Raw genomic sequence first — 17,993 nt, 5'->3', positions numbered from 1 at the left:
CATATGACACCACTGTCCACTGTAGGCTGGCTTACATTTTGCTCACGGGTACTTTTGAAGCTCCATGTGAAAACTTACTGAAGACTCGGATTAACCTTATGGAGGGGACATTTTCAATTAACATCAGTGTACAACAGTATATACATCTTATTTTGTACATGCATTTCTTATTAACTGGACAGAAGCTATTTATCCTCACATAATCTAGCATTTCTCTGGTGACAGGTTCTGGGTCAACCATGGGGTTTTTTATCACCTAGGAAAAACAGCTTTTCTTCTGAGATCTTCAGCCAGCTCCAAATTTCAGGACAGCCGCGGTGGCACCAGTATGCTTCCGTCCACTCACAAATGAGAAAGATGAGCGTGGCAAGAATCACTCGGCATACTTTCCACACTGAAGGCCTCCTTCTTTCTTCCTTCCCTCTCCGGCTCCTCCACGTGCATAAAACACAGGCCACATGCACCACGGTAATTGATTCCACTGAAGATGGCTGTGCTTGTTCTTCCTCCGTGAGGACAGAGTCTGTCTCACCCTTGTGATGATTGAATAGAAACAGCTCCTTGATGCCACAAAACGCCTCTTGTCATGGAAATTTCACTGAAAAAAATCCCAGCACACTGTGTGGCAGGAGACCTACCATGAAAGTTAGTGATGCATTCCAGACCACCTGTTTCACTTGTGTGATTTTTTTCCTTCTATTTTTAAGAAGCACTGGAATGATTTGCTGGCAAAGAAAAGTAAAAAAAAATATATATTGGTTTAAATAAAAGCTGGGCTCACATCAGATTTTAGTGCTGTAGCTGTCACGGCTTCCCGGTAGCATGATTCATGAATGCTGAGCTGTGCTGGATGTAAGGACCCTGCTTCCCAGCACATTTTCATCACCGACACTTTGAATAAAGGATACATCTCTCTAACAAACGTCAATACCTGTCGTTACTTTCTTTTTCTTATGATATGGTAAGAAGGAGATGATGTTTTTTATCAGCATCGGTCAGGGTTACATGGTACCACCAACGTCTCAAGTCTAATCACCAAGGATGTCTGCCTTACACACTTATTAAAGAGTCACCAGAATGTTGAGGTTATTAGTGGCCTGGACACGAAATGTTTTCATGAACAATCGTGCAAATTTACATTACATGGATCTCTAAAGGATCCTGTCTGTACTGGCTTTCATTCAAATGAATGTTACCAGAGATAAGTGGCCCTTCAGCTAAGCTTGGGGAAACTTTATTAAAATACAATTGGGTTTAGAATAAACATTTTGCTGGTATTTGCTCAAAATAGAGTATGACAGAAATTCATCAGAGGCCTGAGTCTTCTCTTCGCTGGTATTCAGACCGCATTTACCCATGTTAGAAAGCATTTAGCTCACAGCTACATGTAAATATATCAAAACTGATTTCATTACAAGAAATACAGTCTTGCAATGACAGAAGATTCCAATTCTCTGGCACTGGTTCCCTTCGTTAAGGCAGCTGTAGATATGACAAGCCCCTCCTCACACACAATTGTGACTAGTGGCTCAGAAGTCCCAGTCAAGAGATCTGGTCAGCACAAATTTGAAAAATTAAAAGAAAAAAAAAAAGGCTTTTATTTATTTGACATATAAATTTGATTTGATGCTCCCACCCTTTTACATATTGAAGAGTATTTCAGAGGAATATGAAAAATGATCAGCTTGTACTATTACGACAGATGGATTTATTATCTTGGGAGATTCTCTTCCCATCTAATGGCTATAATTACACACTCCACTGCCTTTTATTGATATATAAGATGAGACTAAGTTAGACGAGAACATGAGATTGATTTCTATTTTTTAAGAAACGTGCCTTGAATTTCACATTCAAATGAGATACCCTTGATACAAAAGATTAAAACAATAAATGGCATACTATTATGCTAATCACGTTTATATTTCACAAAATAATTTTGAACTTTTTTTCTTTGGAAGTGGTATTTAGAATGCCCTCATTAGTGGAAAATATTTCATAAAAGTATATTTAACTTCTAGATGAGTCAAACATACTCATACAGTGCCCTTTGAAAAAATAAGGTGGTTGCTGCAGTTTGGGCAACACAAATGAGTTATGACCCTAAGAAGATAAACTATTCTTTCATTTTGGATCCACAGGTGGATCCAAAATAAACTGTAATATCTAAATATATTTAATTGCAGACTGTCCCAAGGGAGGAAAATGATAATTTAATTTTCTAATGCTATAAGCAAATATATGTCGTATTATTTAAAGATAATTAATTTGATTAAAATTCTTAACCTAACTGCAAGCCATCTGTGGACATTTGAACACATTCTTTGTCTGACTCTAGTGATGCTGGAAAATGCATGTCTAATACTTCAGGCAATATCCTAGCAAGGCTTCTTGTATGATGGCAGTGTCAGGAGGTAGGCATATGTTATCTTCCAGACACAACTAGAAAAAAATTGTCAATACAGCCTTATAAAGGCTCTCAACATTGACCAAAGAGCAATAGTATTTGAGAAGTATTTAGTTACCACCCGCTGCTGAAATCTGAGTAAATACAGTGGGGATCTATGCCTGGCCCCCATGCTTGGCCCATGCAGTATTTCTCTGAGGGTGGAGCTAGCCATGGGAACTAATCACTTCATTGTTGGAGGGGCTTAACTGATTGGGAATAGAGTGGAAAATCCATTCCCAGCTATGAATGAGAAAACCCTAAAGCTCTCCCAACCTACGGCTATAGTCCTGGTTGGGTCAAATGGCAGACTGGAGGACAACCCAGAAATTTAACAGGGAACTCCTGGAAGTGAGAGAACCATAGAGGGGTTTAGTAAGCTTTCTTTACATCCCTGGCTGACATGGTGGCTAACATTAAAAAGTCAGGAAGAGGTAAAAAGAAAACAACAAAACCAAGGAAAAAGTAGAAAACAACAATCAAAATGGCAGACAGAAACCCAATCATATAAAAATTACATTTCGTGCAAATGGACTAAATGGTCCAATCAAATGACAGGCTGGAAGACAATTTAAAAAAAGGAAAAAAAGAAGGAAAACAAGATAAACTATATGTTTCCCATAAGAGATATCCTTTAAATTCTGAGACAAAAAGAAATTCTAATCAAAGAGATGGAAAAAGATGTATCATGCAAACAGTAATAATAAGGAAGTGAGAGTGGCTATATTAATATCACACAAATAGACCTGAAGACAAGAAATATTATTAGACATAAAGAGCAACATTTTATGATACTAAAATGGTCAATATTTAAGCAAGATATAATAATAATAAGAGGGACACCTGGGGGAATCAGTCAGTTAGGCACCTGACTCTTGTTTCAGCTGAGGTCGTGACCTCATGGATCATGAGATTCAGTCCCATGTTGGGCTCTGCACTCAGCAGGGAATCTGCTTGAAGATTCTCTCCCTCTGCCTTTCCTCCTGCTGTCCCTTTCTTTACCTTTTTAAAAAAAAATAATAACTCTTTAAAAAATAATAAATGTGCATTAACCTACCAATGGATCCCCAGAATACATAAAGCACACACTGACAAAATCAATAGATTGATTAGGCAGATAAACAGCAAGGACAAAAGACATGAACAGCACCATCAGCTAACTTGACCTAACAAACATTTATAGAATACTTTACACAATGACAAAATACACATTCTCTAACAAGTTCACATGGCACATTTCCCAAAACATATTATATGCTAGGTACCATATCAAATCTCAATAAATTTAAGAGAGAAATTATACAAACTATGTTCTTCAACCACATGAAATAAAGTGAATAAATAATAAAAAAACATTGGGACACTTAAGAATATTTGAAAAATCAAACAATACTTTTATAAATAACTCATTAGTAAAATAAAAATCACAATGGAAGGGAGGAGTCAAGATGGCGGAGAAGTAGCAGGCTGAGACTACATCAGCTAGCAGATCAGCTAGAGAGCTTATCTAAAGATTGCAAACACCTGCAAATCCATCGGCAGATCAAAGAGAAGAAGAACAGCAAGTCTAGAAACAGAAAAACAACCACTTTCTGAAAGGTAGGACTGGCGGAGAAGTGAATCCAACTCGACTGGAAGATACACCCCGGGGGGAGGGGCCGGCTCCCGGCAAGCGGCGGAACAACAGAGCACAAAATCAGGACTTTTAAAAGTCTGTTCCGCTGAGGGACATCGCTCCAGAGGCTAAACCGGGGCGAAGCCCATGCGGGGTCGGCGTGACCTCAAGTCCCGCAGGGTCACAGAAGGATCGGGGGTGTCTGAGTGTTGCAGAGCCTGCGGATATTGGAACGGGAAAGCCGGCTGCAGAGACAGAGCCGACAGTAAACTTGCAGCTTGGAGTTGCCTTGAACCGGTCGCAGGCTCCGTGAGCTCGGAGCGCGGCCAGAGGTTAGGCAGACGCAAGTTACTAGGAGCTATTCGCTGAGGACGCACTGGGGAGTGGGGCCCCGGGCTCTCGGCTCCTCCGGGCCGGAGACCAGGAGGCCGCCATTTGTATTCCCATACTCCGGAACTCTACGGAAAGCGCTCAGGGAACAAAGCTCCTGAAAGCAAAGCCAAGCGGATCACTCAGCCCAGCCCCTGGTAAGGGCAGTGTAATTCCGCCTGGGGCAAAGACACTTGAGAATCACTACAACAGGCCCCTCCCCCAGAAGATCAACAAGAAATCCAGGCAAGACCAAGTTCACCTACCAAGGAGTGCAGTTTCAATACCAAGGAGAGAGCAGCAGAATTCCAGAGGAGGAGAAGACAAACCACGGAACTCATGGCTTTCTGCCTGTGATTTTTTAGTCTTGCAGTTAATTTAATTTTTTTCATTTTCATTTTTTTTCTCTTCTTCTGCTAAAATTTTTTTTAACTTTTACCCTTTTCTTTTTTAACGTTTTTTAACTAGTTTATCTAATATATATATATATATATATATTCTTTTTTATACTTTTCTTTATTCATTTTCTTTTTTTTTAATTCTTTTTTTTTCTTTCTTTATTTTTGAACCTCTTTTTATCCCCAAATCAGAAGAGATCCCAATCTCTTCAATCTTTTTTTTCTTAATTCTTTTTTAAATTCTTGATTGAATTTTTAATTCAATCTCTTTTTTTTTTAATTCTTTCTTTTTCTTTCTTTCTTTTTGAACCTCTATTTATCCGCAAACCAGAAGAGATCCCAATCAGAAGGGATTGGGAGATCCCAATCAGAGGAGATCCCTCACCCAATAGTGAGGGGATTTCTCCCCCCTCACGATTTGGGATCTGTTCTGATTTGGTTAAAGCATATTTTCCTGGGATTGTTGCCACCCTTTTAGTATTTTACTTGCTCCTTCATATACTCTTAGCTGGACAAAATGACAAGGCGGAAAAATTCACAACAAAAAAAAGAACAAGAGGCAGTACCGAAGGCTAGGGACCTAATCAATACAGACATTGGTAATATGTCAGATCTAGAGTTCAAAATGACAATGCTCAAGGTTCTAGCCGGACTTGAAAAAGGCATGGAAGATATTAGAGAAACCCTCTCCAGAGATATAAAAGCCCTTTCTGGAGAAATAAAAGAACTAAAATCTAACCAAGTTGAAATCAAAAAAGCTATTAATGAGGTTCAATCAAAAATGGAGACTCTCACTGCTAGGATAAATGAGGCAGAAGAAAGAATTAGCGATCTAGAAGACCAAATGACAGAGAATAAAGAAGCTGAGCAAAAGAGGGACAAACAGCTACTGGACCATGAGGGGAGAATTCGAGAGATAAGTGACACCATAAGACGAAACAACATTAGAATAATTGGGATTCCAGAAGAAGAAGAAAGAGAGAGGGGAGCAGAAGGTATACTGGAGAGAATTATTGGGGAGAATTCCCCCAATATGGCAAAGGGAACGAGCATCAAAATTCAGGAGGTTCAGAGAACGCCCCTCAAAATCAATAAGAATAGGCCCACACCCCGTCACCTAATAGTAAAATTTACAAGCCTTAGCGACAAAGAGAAAATCCTGAAAGCAGCCCGGGGAATAGAAGTCTGTAACATACAATGGTAAAAGTATTAGATTGGCAGCTGACTTATCCACAGAGACCTGGCAGGCCAGAAAGAGCTGGCATGACATTTTCAGAGCACTAAACGAGAAAAACATGCAGCCAAGAATACTATATCCAGCTAGGCTATCATTGAAAATAGAAGGAGAGATTAAAAGCTTCCAGGACAAACAAAAACTGAAAGAATTTGCAAACACCAAATCAGCTCTACAGGAAATACTGAAAGGGGTCCTCTAAGCAAAGAGAGAGCCTACAAGTGGTAGATCAGAAAGGAACAGAGACAATATACAGTAACAGTCACCTTACAGTCAATACAATGGCACTAAAATCATATCTCTCAATAGTTACCATGAATGTTAATGGGCTAAATGCCCCAATCAAAAGACACAGGGTATCAGAATGGATGAAAAAACAGAACCCATCTATATGTTGCCTCCAAGAAACTCATTTTAAACCCGAAGACACCTCCAGACTAAAAGTGAGGGGGTGGAAAAGAATTTACCATGCTAATGGACATCAGAAAAAAGCAGGAGTAGCAATCCTTATATCAGATCAATTAGATTTTAAGCCAAAGACTATAATAAGAGATGAGGAAGGACACTATATCATACTCAAAGGGTCTGTCCAACAAGAAGATCTAACAACTTTAAATATCTATGCCCCCAACGTGGGAGCAGCAAACTATATAAACCAATTAATAACAAAATCAAAGAAACACATCAACAATAATACAATAATAGTAGGGGACTTTAACACTCCCCTCACTGAAATGGACAGATCAGCCAAGCAAAAGATCAACAGGAAAATAAAGGCCTTAAATGATACACTGGATGAGATGGACATCACAGATATATTCAGAACATTTCATCCCAAAGCAACAGAATACACATTCTTCTCTAGTGCACATGGAACATTCTCCAGAATAGATCACATCCTCGGTCCTAAATCAGGACTCAACCGGTATCAAAAGATTGGGATCATTCCCTGCATATTTTCAGACCACAATGCTCTGAAGCTAGAACTCAACCACAAGAGGAAGTTTGGAAAGAACCCAAAGACATGGAGACTAAACAGCATCCTTCTAAAGAATGAGTGGGTCAACCAGGAAATTAAAGAAGAATTGAAAAAAATCATGGAAACAAATGATAATGAAAATACAACGGTTCAAAATCTGTGGGACACAACAAAGGCAGTCCTGAGAGGAAAATATGTAGCGGTACAAGCTTTTCTCAAGAAACAAGAAAGGTCTCAGGTACACAACCTAACCCTACACCTAAAGGAGTTGGAGAAAGAACAAGAAAGAAACCCTAAGCCCAGCAGGAGAAGAGAAATCATGAAGATCAGAGCAGAAATCAATGAAATAGAAACCAAAAAAACAATAGAACAAATCAACCAAACTAGGAGCTGTTTCTTTGAAAGAATTAATAAAATTGATAACCCCCTGGCCAGACTTATCAAAAAGAAAAGAGAAAGGACCCAAATAAATAAAATCATGAATGAAAGAGGAGAGAGCACAACTAACACCAAAGAAATACAAACTATTATAAGAACATACTATGAGCAACTCTATGCCAACAAATTTGACAATCTGGAAGAAATGGATGCATTCCTAGAAACATATAAACCACCAAAATTGAACCAGGAAGAAATAGAAAGCCTGAACAGACCCATAACCAGTAAGGAGATTGAAACAGTCATTAAAAATCTCCAAACAAACAAAAGCCCAGGGCTAGACGGCTTCCCGGGGGAATTCTACCAAACATTTAAAGAAGAACTAATTCCTATTCTCCTGAAACTGTTCCAAAAAATAGAAATGGAAGGAAAACTCCCAAACTCATTTTACGAGGCCAGCATCACCTTGATCCCAAAACCAGACAAGGATCCCATCAAAAAAGAGAGCTATAGACCAATATCCTTGATGAACACAGACGCAAAAATTCTCACCAAAATACTAGCCAATAGGATTCAACAGTACATTAAAAGGATTATTCACCACGACCAAGTGGGATTTATCCCAGGGCTGCAAGGTTGGTTCAACATCCGCAAATCAGTCAATGTGATACAACACATCAATAAAAGAAAGAACAAGAACCATATGATACTCTCAATAGATGCTGAAAAAGCATTTGGCAAAGTACAGCATCCCTTCCTGATCAAAACCCTTCTAAGAGTAGGGATAGAGGGCACATACCTCAATATCATCAAAGCCATCTATGAAAAACCCACTGCAAATATCATTCTCAATGGAGAAAAACTGAAAGCTTTTCCACTAAGGTCAGGAACACGGCAGGGATGTCCATTATCACCACTGCTATTCAACATAGTACTAGAAGTCCTAGCCTCAGCAATCAGTCAACAAAAGGAAATTAAAGGCATCCAAATCGGCAAAGAAGAAGTCAAATTATCACTCTTCGCAGATGATATGATACTCTATGTGGAAAACCCAAAAGACTCCACTCCAAAACTGCTAGAACTGGTACAGGAATTCAGTAAAGTGTCAGGATATAAGATCAATGCACAGAAATCAGTTGCATTTCTCTACACCAACAACAAGACAGAAGAAAGAGAAATTAAGGAGTCAATCCCATTTACAATTGCACCCCAAACCATAAGATACCTAGGAATAAACCTAACCAAAGAGGCTAAGAATCTATACTCAGAAAACTATAAAGTACTCATGAAAGAAATTGAGGAAGACACAAAGAAATGGAAAAATGTTCCATGCTCCTGGATTGGAAGAATAAATATTGTGAAAATGTCTATGCTACCTAAAGCAATCTACACATTTAATGCAATTCCTATCAAAGTACCATCCATCTTTTTCAAAGAAACGGAACAAATAATTTTAAAATTTATATGGAACCAGAAAAGACCTCAAATAGCCAAAGGGATATTGAAAAAGAAAGCCAAACTTGGTGGCATCACAATTCCGGACTTCAAGTTTTATTACAAAGCTGTCATCATCAAGACAGCATGGTACTGGCACAAAAACAGACACATAGACCAATGGAACAGAATAGAGAGCCCAGAAATAGACCCTCAACTCTATGGTCAACTAATCTTTGACAAAGCAGGAAAGAATGTCCAATGGAAAAAAGACAGCCTCTTTAATAAATGGTGTTGGGAAAATTGGACAGCCACGTGCAGAAAAATGAAATTGGACCATTTCCTTACACCACACACGAAAATAGACTCAAAATGGATTAAGGACCTCAATGTGAGAAAGGAATCCATCAAAATCCTTGAGGAGAACACAGGCAGTAGCCTCTTCAACCTCAGCCGCAGCAGCATCTTCCTAGGAACATCGCCAAAGGCAAGGGAAGCAAGGGCAAAAATGAACTATTGGGATTTCATGAAGATCAAAAGCTTTTGCACAGCAAAGGAAACAGTTAACAAAATCAAAAGACAACTGACAGAATGGGAGAAGATATTTGCAAATGACATATCAGATAAAGGACTAGTGTCCAAAATCTATAAAGAACTTAACAAACTCAACACCCAAAGAACAAATAATCCAATCAAGAAATGGGCAGAGGACATGAACAGACATTTCTGCAAGGAAGACCACCAGATGGCAAACAGACACTTGAAAAAGTGCTCCATATCACTCGGCATCAGGGAAATACAAATCAAAACCACAAGGAGATATCACCTCACACCAGTCAGAATGGCTAAAATCAACAAGTCAGGAAATGACAGATGCTGGCGAGGATGCGGAGAAAGGGGAACCCTCCTACACTGTTGGTGGGAATGCAAGCTGGTGCAACCACTCTGGAAAACAGCATGGATGTTCCTCAAAATGTCGAAAATAGAACTGCCCTATGACCCAGCAATTGCACTACTGGGAATTTACCCTAAAGATACAAACGTAGTGATCCAAAGGGCACGTGCACCCGAATGTTTATAGCAGCAATGTCCACAATAGCCAAACTATGGAAAGAACCTAGATGTCCATCAACAGATGAATGGATAAAGAAGAAGTGGTATATATACACAATGGAATACTATGCAGCCATCAAAAGAAATGAAATCTTGCCATTTGCGACAACATGGATGGAACTAGAGCGTATCATGCTCAGTTAAATAAGTCAAGCGGAGAAAGATAAGTATCATATGATCTCCCTGATATGAGGAAGTGGTGATGCAACTTGGGGGCTTAAGTGGGTAGGAGAAGAATAAATGAAACAAGATGGGATTGGGAGGGAGACAAACCATAAGTAACTCTTAATCTGACAAAACAAACTGTGGGTTGCTGGGGGGAGGGGGGTTGGAAGAAGGGGGGTGGGGTTATGGACATTGGGGAGGGTATGTGCTTTTGTGAGTGCTGTGAAGTGTGTAAACCTGGCGATTCACAGACCTGTACCCCTGGGGATAAAAATATATGTTTATAAAAAATTTAAAAATTTAATAAAAAAAAGAAAGAAAGAAAGAAAGAAAAAGAAAGAAAAAAAGAAATATTGTCAATTATTTTCTGAATTATTTGTTTCCTCCAGGTCAACATTTCTATTGTTGTTGTTTTATTTCATTCATGGTTTTGAATTTTCTTCAAGTGTTTGTTGAATCCCTCCTCTTTACTCACATTTATGAAAGGGGCACATGTCAGGGCTATATCACAGTTGTAAAATTCTACCTTTCCTGACAGGCTTCAAATTTGTAATAGGAGGGCAGACTCCTGGTCTTGGGAAGATCCAGCTGCAGGCTCATGGCCATGAGGAAGTGGTCTGTGACCGCCCCAGCCCTGCCTTCTTGTTCTTTAACCTGTGGCCTCTGAAACAGCAGTTTACAGTAACATGTATATCCCCCAACCCCAACACAGGAGGACAGCATCGCCATTAGGCTGCAAGAGTCTGAAATCAGCATGTCTCAGTTCCAAGAGCTGTCAGCAGAGCCAACTGTGTGACCTTGGACACCTCCCAAGTTTCAGTGCCCTTGTGCACAAGGTGAGACAGGACCAGTACCTGTGGCCCAGTGCTGCCAGGGGGTTACCTGACAGCGGGGTCATGAAGGGCTTGGCACAGACTGCTACTCCTTCAGTGGGTCCTAACTTCCCTTTCATTCCCGTGGTGAAGAAACAGCTCCTCCCACCACCTTGGACACTGTTTCTAAGTGATGATATTCCATGTGCTCTAGGATCCTGAAGGGATTGCAATATTACAAATATAAGGGTAATAATTGGCCTTTAAACATTGGATAAGTATCTCTAACAGCAGCGGGGAGCTTAGGCCTCTCTAGCCATGAACTCCACCTACTTTATTTCAGCTTTAAACTCAAATTTTCCATTTCATAGAACTGCTTTATTACCCGAGCCTGAAATCACTGTTTGAGTTTATCTGTGTGAAAAGAAGTGGTTTCCTGCTGTTGGTGTTCTTGAAACCTGCAGTTTTAGCAGTGGCATGGACACTGGATGAAGCAGTAGACAAACACCAGGGAGGCAGCCGTGGGTTTTGGAATACCAAGCCCCAAATCATGCACCCAGAGTGACTAGATGGTCCCTCCTGGGGAGGCCTGTCTGGTCACACTGAGTGCAATGGGCACCCTATGCAGAGCACATACCTCTGCACTCCCATGATCCCTCAGAGACCCCCTGAGTTCTCCTGATCTGATTCAGAGCCCCAGCAATTCAACATCTCTTGGATAGAGCAGGACAAATTTCAGTTTCTGAGGCCTTTCCATAAAGATTCTTGACATTAGTTACCCAACCTACTCACACTAGTAAAACCTTGAGGGTTAACTGAAAGCTCCACATGTTCTTGCAGAAATGTGCATCAAGTGAGCAACCCTCTGGATCAGGGATGTCTTCATTATAAATGTCTGGGATGAACCTCTCTAGGTAGCGTGATAAGGTAGGAGGCATGTTGTCTGGTACACAGGAACTCTAGTGACAAGGACCACTGCTCTTCATCAGCACAATGGCTTTCTGAAAATTGCAGCTTTTCGGAAATAGTATCAGTTTGCTATAGACTGAAGAAGTTGAATTCTTATTTTTTGTTGTTGTTTTCTCTGAAGTAGTGCTGTCTTCTGGGAATGGCTTCAGATCAATATCTACTGTGTTTTCTGTTTAAGTCACAAAATAACTATGGCTGTTGTCTCTCTGTTCAATAAGATGATCTTAAAAAAAAAAAATAGACCTCAAATAGGCCAAATGTTTTTGCTCTGTGGTAGACTACAGACTACAATGATTAGTATTCAATTTGTTCGCATATTGTCATCCTAAAAAGTCCCTCCCACACTGACTTTGGGCTTAGCCATGCACCTTCCTTTGGGCAATAAGATAATGGCATGCATAACACTAGCAAAGACTCAGAAAGGCCTCATATGCGGGAACTCACTCTCTCTTGCTGCTCCTAGGATCTCTAGCATGACTGCTATGTGGTAGAGTGACCTGCTGGATGATTAGAGACATGTGGTCCAGCCACCTCTGTCATTTCAGTCAATGGCCAGACAGCAGTCTCTAGTACAGCTGCATAGCTGAGCTGCAGCTACCTACAGACTAGTGAGGGAAACTGAGTGAGACTAGCAGAGCAAGAACCATCCAGCTGACACCAATTCCGGCTGTTGACCCCAAGAATCATGACCTAAATAAATGTATTAAGCCATTAAGCTTTACAGTATTTGTTATGCAGCAAATGCTAACTGATACATGTTCCTTTATTATTTCATGGAATGGAAAAACAGTAAATTTTACAACAGTGGCTGCATGCACACTGACTCTTCTAGCTACTCATTAGTTTTTCTTCCTAAATAAAGACTGCCATGGCTACACCATAAGAACGTTGCTGACAAAATATCTTGTTTTTACAGAATTCCTCATGGATCAAGTCAACCACTTTGGATTTCCATGGCTATATTAAAAAGCACTGAAGGAATGACAGGAGACATACTGAGTCTTGATTCTTTCCCCTCAGAGCCTGTGCAAGGAGCCTTTTCTTGGTCTGGGTTTGCCAACCAGGAAGTCTCTGATGAGGCAATCCAACTTTTAAACAACTTATTCCACCAATGTCATTGGGTGTGCCCTTTCTGGCTAAGATATAAATGCCAGCATGTTCCACCTTATTGTATCAGAGGTGATTATAAACATGTTAATACACAGTAAGTACTACATCATTTACTCATGAGAACTACATCACGAGTAAAGAGTCCAGCTGCTGTGTCATTAAAGTTAACTGTTTCTTTTTTTTTTTTTTAAGATTTTATTTATTTATTTGCCAGAGAGAGAGAGAGAAAGTGAGTGAGCACAGACAGGCAGAGTGGCAGCAGAGGCAGAGGGAGAAGCAGGCTCCTTGCTGAGCAAGGAGCCCGATTTGGGACTCGATCCCAGGATGCTGGGATAATGACCTGAGCCGAAGGCAGCTGCCCAACCAACTGAGGCACCCAGGCATCCCAAGTTAACTGTTTCTGATGGGCTATCACTGTTGCCAGGACAGGGAAAGAGACTGGGTGGGAGAGCTCATTTCCCCAGAAACCTGTATTACCTGTCAAACTCTTAGACTACCAGGTAGGAAAGCTTGTTGCACCAGCCATCAACCTCCTAGCATTTAATTTAAAATATTGTCTCTAAATGTGTTCTGGTCCTCTGCAGTATTCTGAAGGCCACATCTACTGGTCAAGGTCATTGTCTGAAAATTGTTGCCAAAAAATGGACTCAGTAATGGCCAAAAATGTGATTTGAGACATATCATGAAATGACTATTTGTACTTAAATAATGGCTGTGTTTATGTGCAAGCTCATTCTGAAGCCCATGCTAGTCTTAAAGAAAGAGGAATACAATTCCTTTTAGTGTAGTTCATAAGGACTAAGAAGATAAGTTACTCACCTGTTCATCCTCACCTACCCTGATGGAATGTAGTTATTCAAGGATATGGACTTTAAGTTGATGGATATAAGGAGGGAGAGGGAGGAATGCAGCTCACACAAGTGACAAAGTGATGATGGAAACATTCACAGATTTCTTTTACATTTTTAGTATTATTTATTATTTTCCAAATATTCCTAACAAAGCTGAAAATCTTCGATGGCCAGCTTGACCATTTGAAAGCTTAGGGACATCTCTGCACAGGACAGACCTGACACCTTCTTTCCCATCGTGGCTGAACAATGGTAAACTTCACTTCTTCTTCACTTCTAGTACTGTCCTGATTCTCTCACCATCTCTTAGAAGAAGTCCCAATACGCTCTGTAAATCCAGTCTGGTCTTAGCCCCATGCCCCTCCCCTCTCCTCTCTATCTCCCCACTCTGTTCCACTCTGTAGCAACAGCAGCTTCTGAAAAGTCAATTTGACCCCAGTCCTCCTGTCTGAAAACCCTCAGGGATTACCCCACCCATGAGGCCCACTGGGGTGCCTAGCAATATGGTCTATGAGATGCAGCAAGCGGCACTCCTATAGCTGACAGTGGGCCTGGACTCTCAAGTCTCAAGCTATTCTCCTCAATATAGGGCTCCTTCTTGATGTTGTTACCTGTCCTTACTTTTGTAGGCATCTAGGTTTGTGATCTTGCCTAAATTCCAGCCTCTCTCACAATGCTGGTATGGTCCTGTCTCCCCAGCTTCACCATGATCCACAGGTCTTAACTATTGTAAACAGTTACAGTCCCCTGCAGACCTAGGTTGGATGCCTCTGTGTTTTTTTCTGCTCATGATATCCCCTTGGATCAGAGTTCTCCCACCACCACTCCCCATAAGACATTTTGCTCTGGTTCTTTTCAAGACATAATGCAGGGTTGCTTCTTCTGTAATGACTCCTGACCCTCCACATTATACTTGGGAGTCTCATCTCCTCTCTCTTTTGATGCTCTCAGAGCAGGATTGGTACTCTACCATCATAACTCCTGTATTTTGTGAAAATTGCTTTTTTGTGTATTTGTTTCCTGAACTTCATGCAGGCCAAGCGACATTCATACTTTTGCATTTAGCAATGCCTTCAGGCCTTGAAAATGAATGGACATGTGAAAAAGGCTTGTGAATGGAAGCCAAAGTACTTCTTGCAGCTTTCTAAAAACTTCAGCATTGCCAGAGCCAACCCCATCCTATTCCCCTTAACAAGTGTCCCCAGAGGGTATAAAGGTCTCCTCTGATGGCCTCCCCTACAACTTGACTTCTCTGGACTCCCTCCCAGCTGGTTTTCATAGGCTCCATTTATAAGAATCACTACAAAACATTTCCCATTTCTGAATTTCCTTTCTGATTAAAACCATCTCCTTCCAGTTAATTCTGGTTCTCATTCCACCTCCAGGCCCGATGCTTCTGGTTTCCTTGGCTGCTGTGTTGTGTTATACCATGCCCAACATAACATGTTTCAAAGCATGTAACCCAAATGCCCTTACCTGCCTCCAGTCTACTGAAGCAGTGACTCTTATAACAACTCAACTCATCTACCCTTTAGGCCAGCATTCCTACTGTTTCTTCCAGCAGACTTAGCTATACCAAGGTTCCCTTAGTAGGAACTCTGGAATGCCAAATTAAAGAAACTGTTTGTGACAGCAGAAAATCTTCTTAAATTATCCCTACACATGACTTTCCAGCTTCATGTGGCACTAGGACCATGTGCTAGGTCCTCTCACTTTGATCACCTTTGTCAATGACCCTTCTCTCCCAAGTGGGAGCCATTAGGAGGAATCCCCAGCTGACTTCTGGTGCTGGCAACACTTTAGTTTACTAGTAGCTCCATCCTCATAGCTATTCCCTTGGGTCATCTCTGCCAGCATCCCTGCTGAAGCTCCTACTAGTCTTTCTCCACTTCATCTTTAATTAATATTTAATACTGCTTCAGTTTCTCTGCATTTCTGCACATTAATTGCAATCCCTAACTTTTGCCAGGCACTCATAAGTCCCCACCCAATCTCCATGTCCTGTTCCCAAAGGCTCATGATAAAAACATCCTCTGACCTCTAGCTCCTGGAATTCCTCCTCCTCCTCCACATCATATGAGAGGGTGTGGATCTTGATGTCATCAGCCGAGAGGTCGATGAACTTCCCATCAGGGTACTCCAGACTCTCTTTGGTGGGTGACCGGTCCTCGATGAAAGTGGTCTCGCAACAGTCGGCAGCCACGCCATCCCCCCAAGAACGCAGCACGCCCTCTGAGTAGAGGATAATGTTGGGTCGGAAATGGGACTCCACAGACTGTTGAAGTGTGTTGGGATCCAGCAGTTGCTGGACCGGCTCATTCCTGCTGCTATCCAGGCTGGCTGGAGCTGTGTTACCCACTACCCGACAGCTCTGGTACTGTGGTGCTGGGTAAACGGACACCAGGCCATCTCTGCTCTCGGCCATGAAGTTTCTTGTGTTAATTAAGCCATTCCTCTTGCCAGCATCACTGATTTTACTGTGCACCAGTATGCTCTTCTGTTCAATTATGCCATCCATGATGCTCTCCCTCCCTGACTGGGCGTCAGGCTGGCAGTCCACACTCCAGGGTCACACTTGCCTCATGGGACCCATTTCTCCTGGAAGAAGAGGAAACAGGATGAGATTTAAAAAAAAAAAAAATCGCATCTGAAAACAAGCTAATCACCTGCAACCTTTCTGTTTCAGCTTGCACTAGTCAGCTGATATGCACAGGAGCTGGGGGGTGGGGGTGAGGATCCAGTCAGACAATAGTCTAGTCCTACCTATGCTACCAGTTTTTAAAAGGCTCTATCAGGGCAACTAGTGAGATAAAGCCAGAAATTGACTACTCACATCCCTATAAAGTCTTTGCTTCCAAATAAAGGAGGCTCTGCAGAAATTGGAACCACTAGAAAACATACAACCAAGGAAGAACAGGTTTAAATAAATGTCCCACACAGATTTAGAAGATAAATGACAAGAAAACACACACCATTAGTTCTGTATATAGACAAAATTCTCCAACTAAGGAAACACTCACGTGTACATTCTAACATATGTATTAGCACTAGCTCAATGCTCACACGTGCCTACTGGACTTCCAACACAGTTGCAGGAATAGAACTAGAAGTTCCCTGCCTTAATGGTACTCTTGGGTCATCTCTGCCAGCATGTAGATGTAGAGAAACATCTACATATATGGGATACAATTAAAAACCCCTCTAAATTGTTTCTCCCTAGATAACATTCTTTTCTAGCATATTGAAAGTTCCAAAAAAGGAAAAAAAAAAAGAAAGAAGAAAGAAAGAAAAAAGAAAGAAAGAAAGAAAAGGAGGAGGAGAAAGAAAAAGATACCAAAGATTAAGATTTTGGAGATAATGCATTTCCTTGCACAGCAAAGAAAACCCTCAACAAATAAAAAGACAAAAAATATTTGCAAATGATGTATCTGATCAAAATATGTAACTGATAAGAGGTTAATATCCAAAATATATGAAGAACTTACACAACTCAACATCAAACCAAACAAAATTAAAAAAATTAATTAAAAATGGGCAGAGGACCTAAATAGACATTTTTCCAAAGAAGACATACTGATGGCAAACAGTCATATGAAAGATGATCAACATCACTCACCATCATCAGTGAAATGCAAATCAGAATCATGGTGACCTCATACCGGTCAGAATAGTTAGTATCAAAAGGACAAGTAATAAGTAATAATAAGTATTGGCGAAGATGTGGAAAAAGGGAACCCTCATGCACTTTTGGTGGGAATGTAAATTGGTGCAGCCACTATGGAAAACAGTATGGTGCTTCCTCAAAAAATTAAAGATAAAAATACCGTATGATCAAAATACCAAATACTTCTGGGTATTTACCCAAAGAAAATGAAAACACTAATTTGAAAATATATATGCACCCATATGTTTAGTGCAGCATTATTTACAATAGCCAAGAATAGAAGCAACCCAAGACGTTCATCAATAGATGAGTGGATAAAGACGTAGTGTGTGTGTGTGTGTGTGTGTGTGCGCGCGTGCGCGCATGTGTATACACACGTATATACATACACACATATATAATGAAATATTTCTCAGCCATAAAAGAGAATGAGATCTTGCCATTTACAACAACATG

The 17,993-nt window shown here is 40.7% G+C and overlaps 1 protein-coding gene across 4 annotated transcripts in view; it reads right to left on the bottom strand.

The window, feature by feature from the left end:
• SYNDIG1 (synapse differentiation inducing 1) overlaps positions 1–17,993 on the bottom strand; it is a 195,862-nt gene that overhangs the window by 99,461 nt on the left and 78,408 nt on the right. For all 4 annotated transcript variants that reach the window (XM_044263573.1, XM_044263574.1, XM_044263572.1 and 1 more), the window contains exon 2: positions 15,912–16,471. In XM_044263573.1, the coding sequence (XP_044119508.1) occupies positions 15,912–16,391 (480 nt within the window). In that variant the 5' untranslated portion in view covers positions 16,392–16,471. The remainder of the gene's footprint in view (positions 1–15,911; positions 16,472–17,993) is intronic.

This window comes from Neovison vison, chromosome 8, assembly GCF_020171115.1.
Source record: "Neovison vison isolate M4711 chromosome 8, ASM_NN_V1, whole genome shotgun sequence".
NCBI classification, from domain to species: Eukaryota; Metazoa; Chordata; class Mammalia; order Carnivora; family Mustelidae; genus Neogale; species Neogale vison.
Note: the sequence above shows the minus strand (reverse complement) of the source record. Positions and strands in the feature narration are given on the sequence as shown.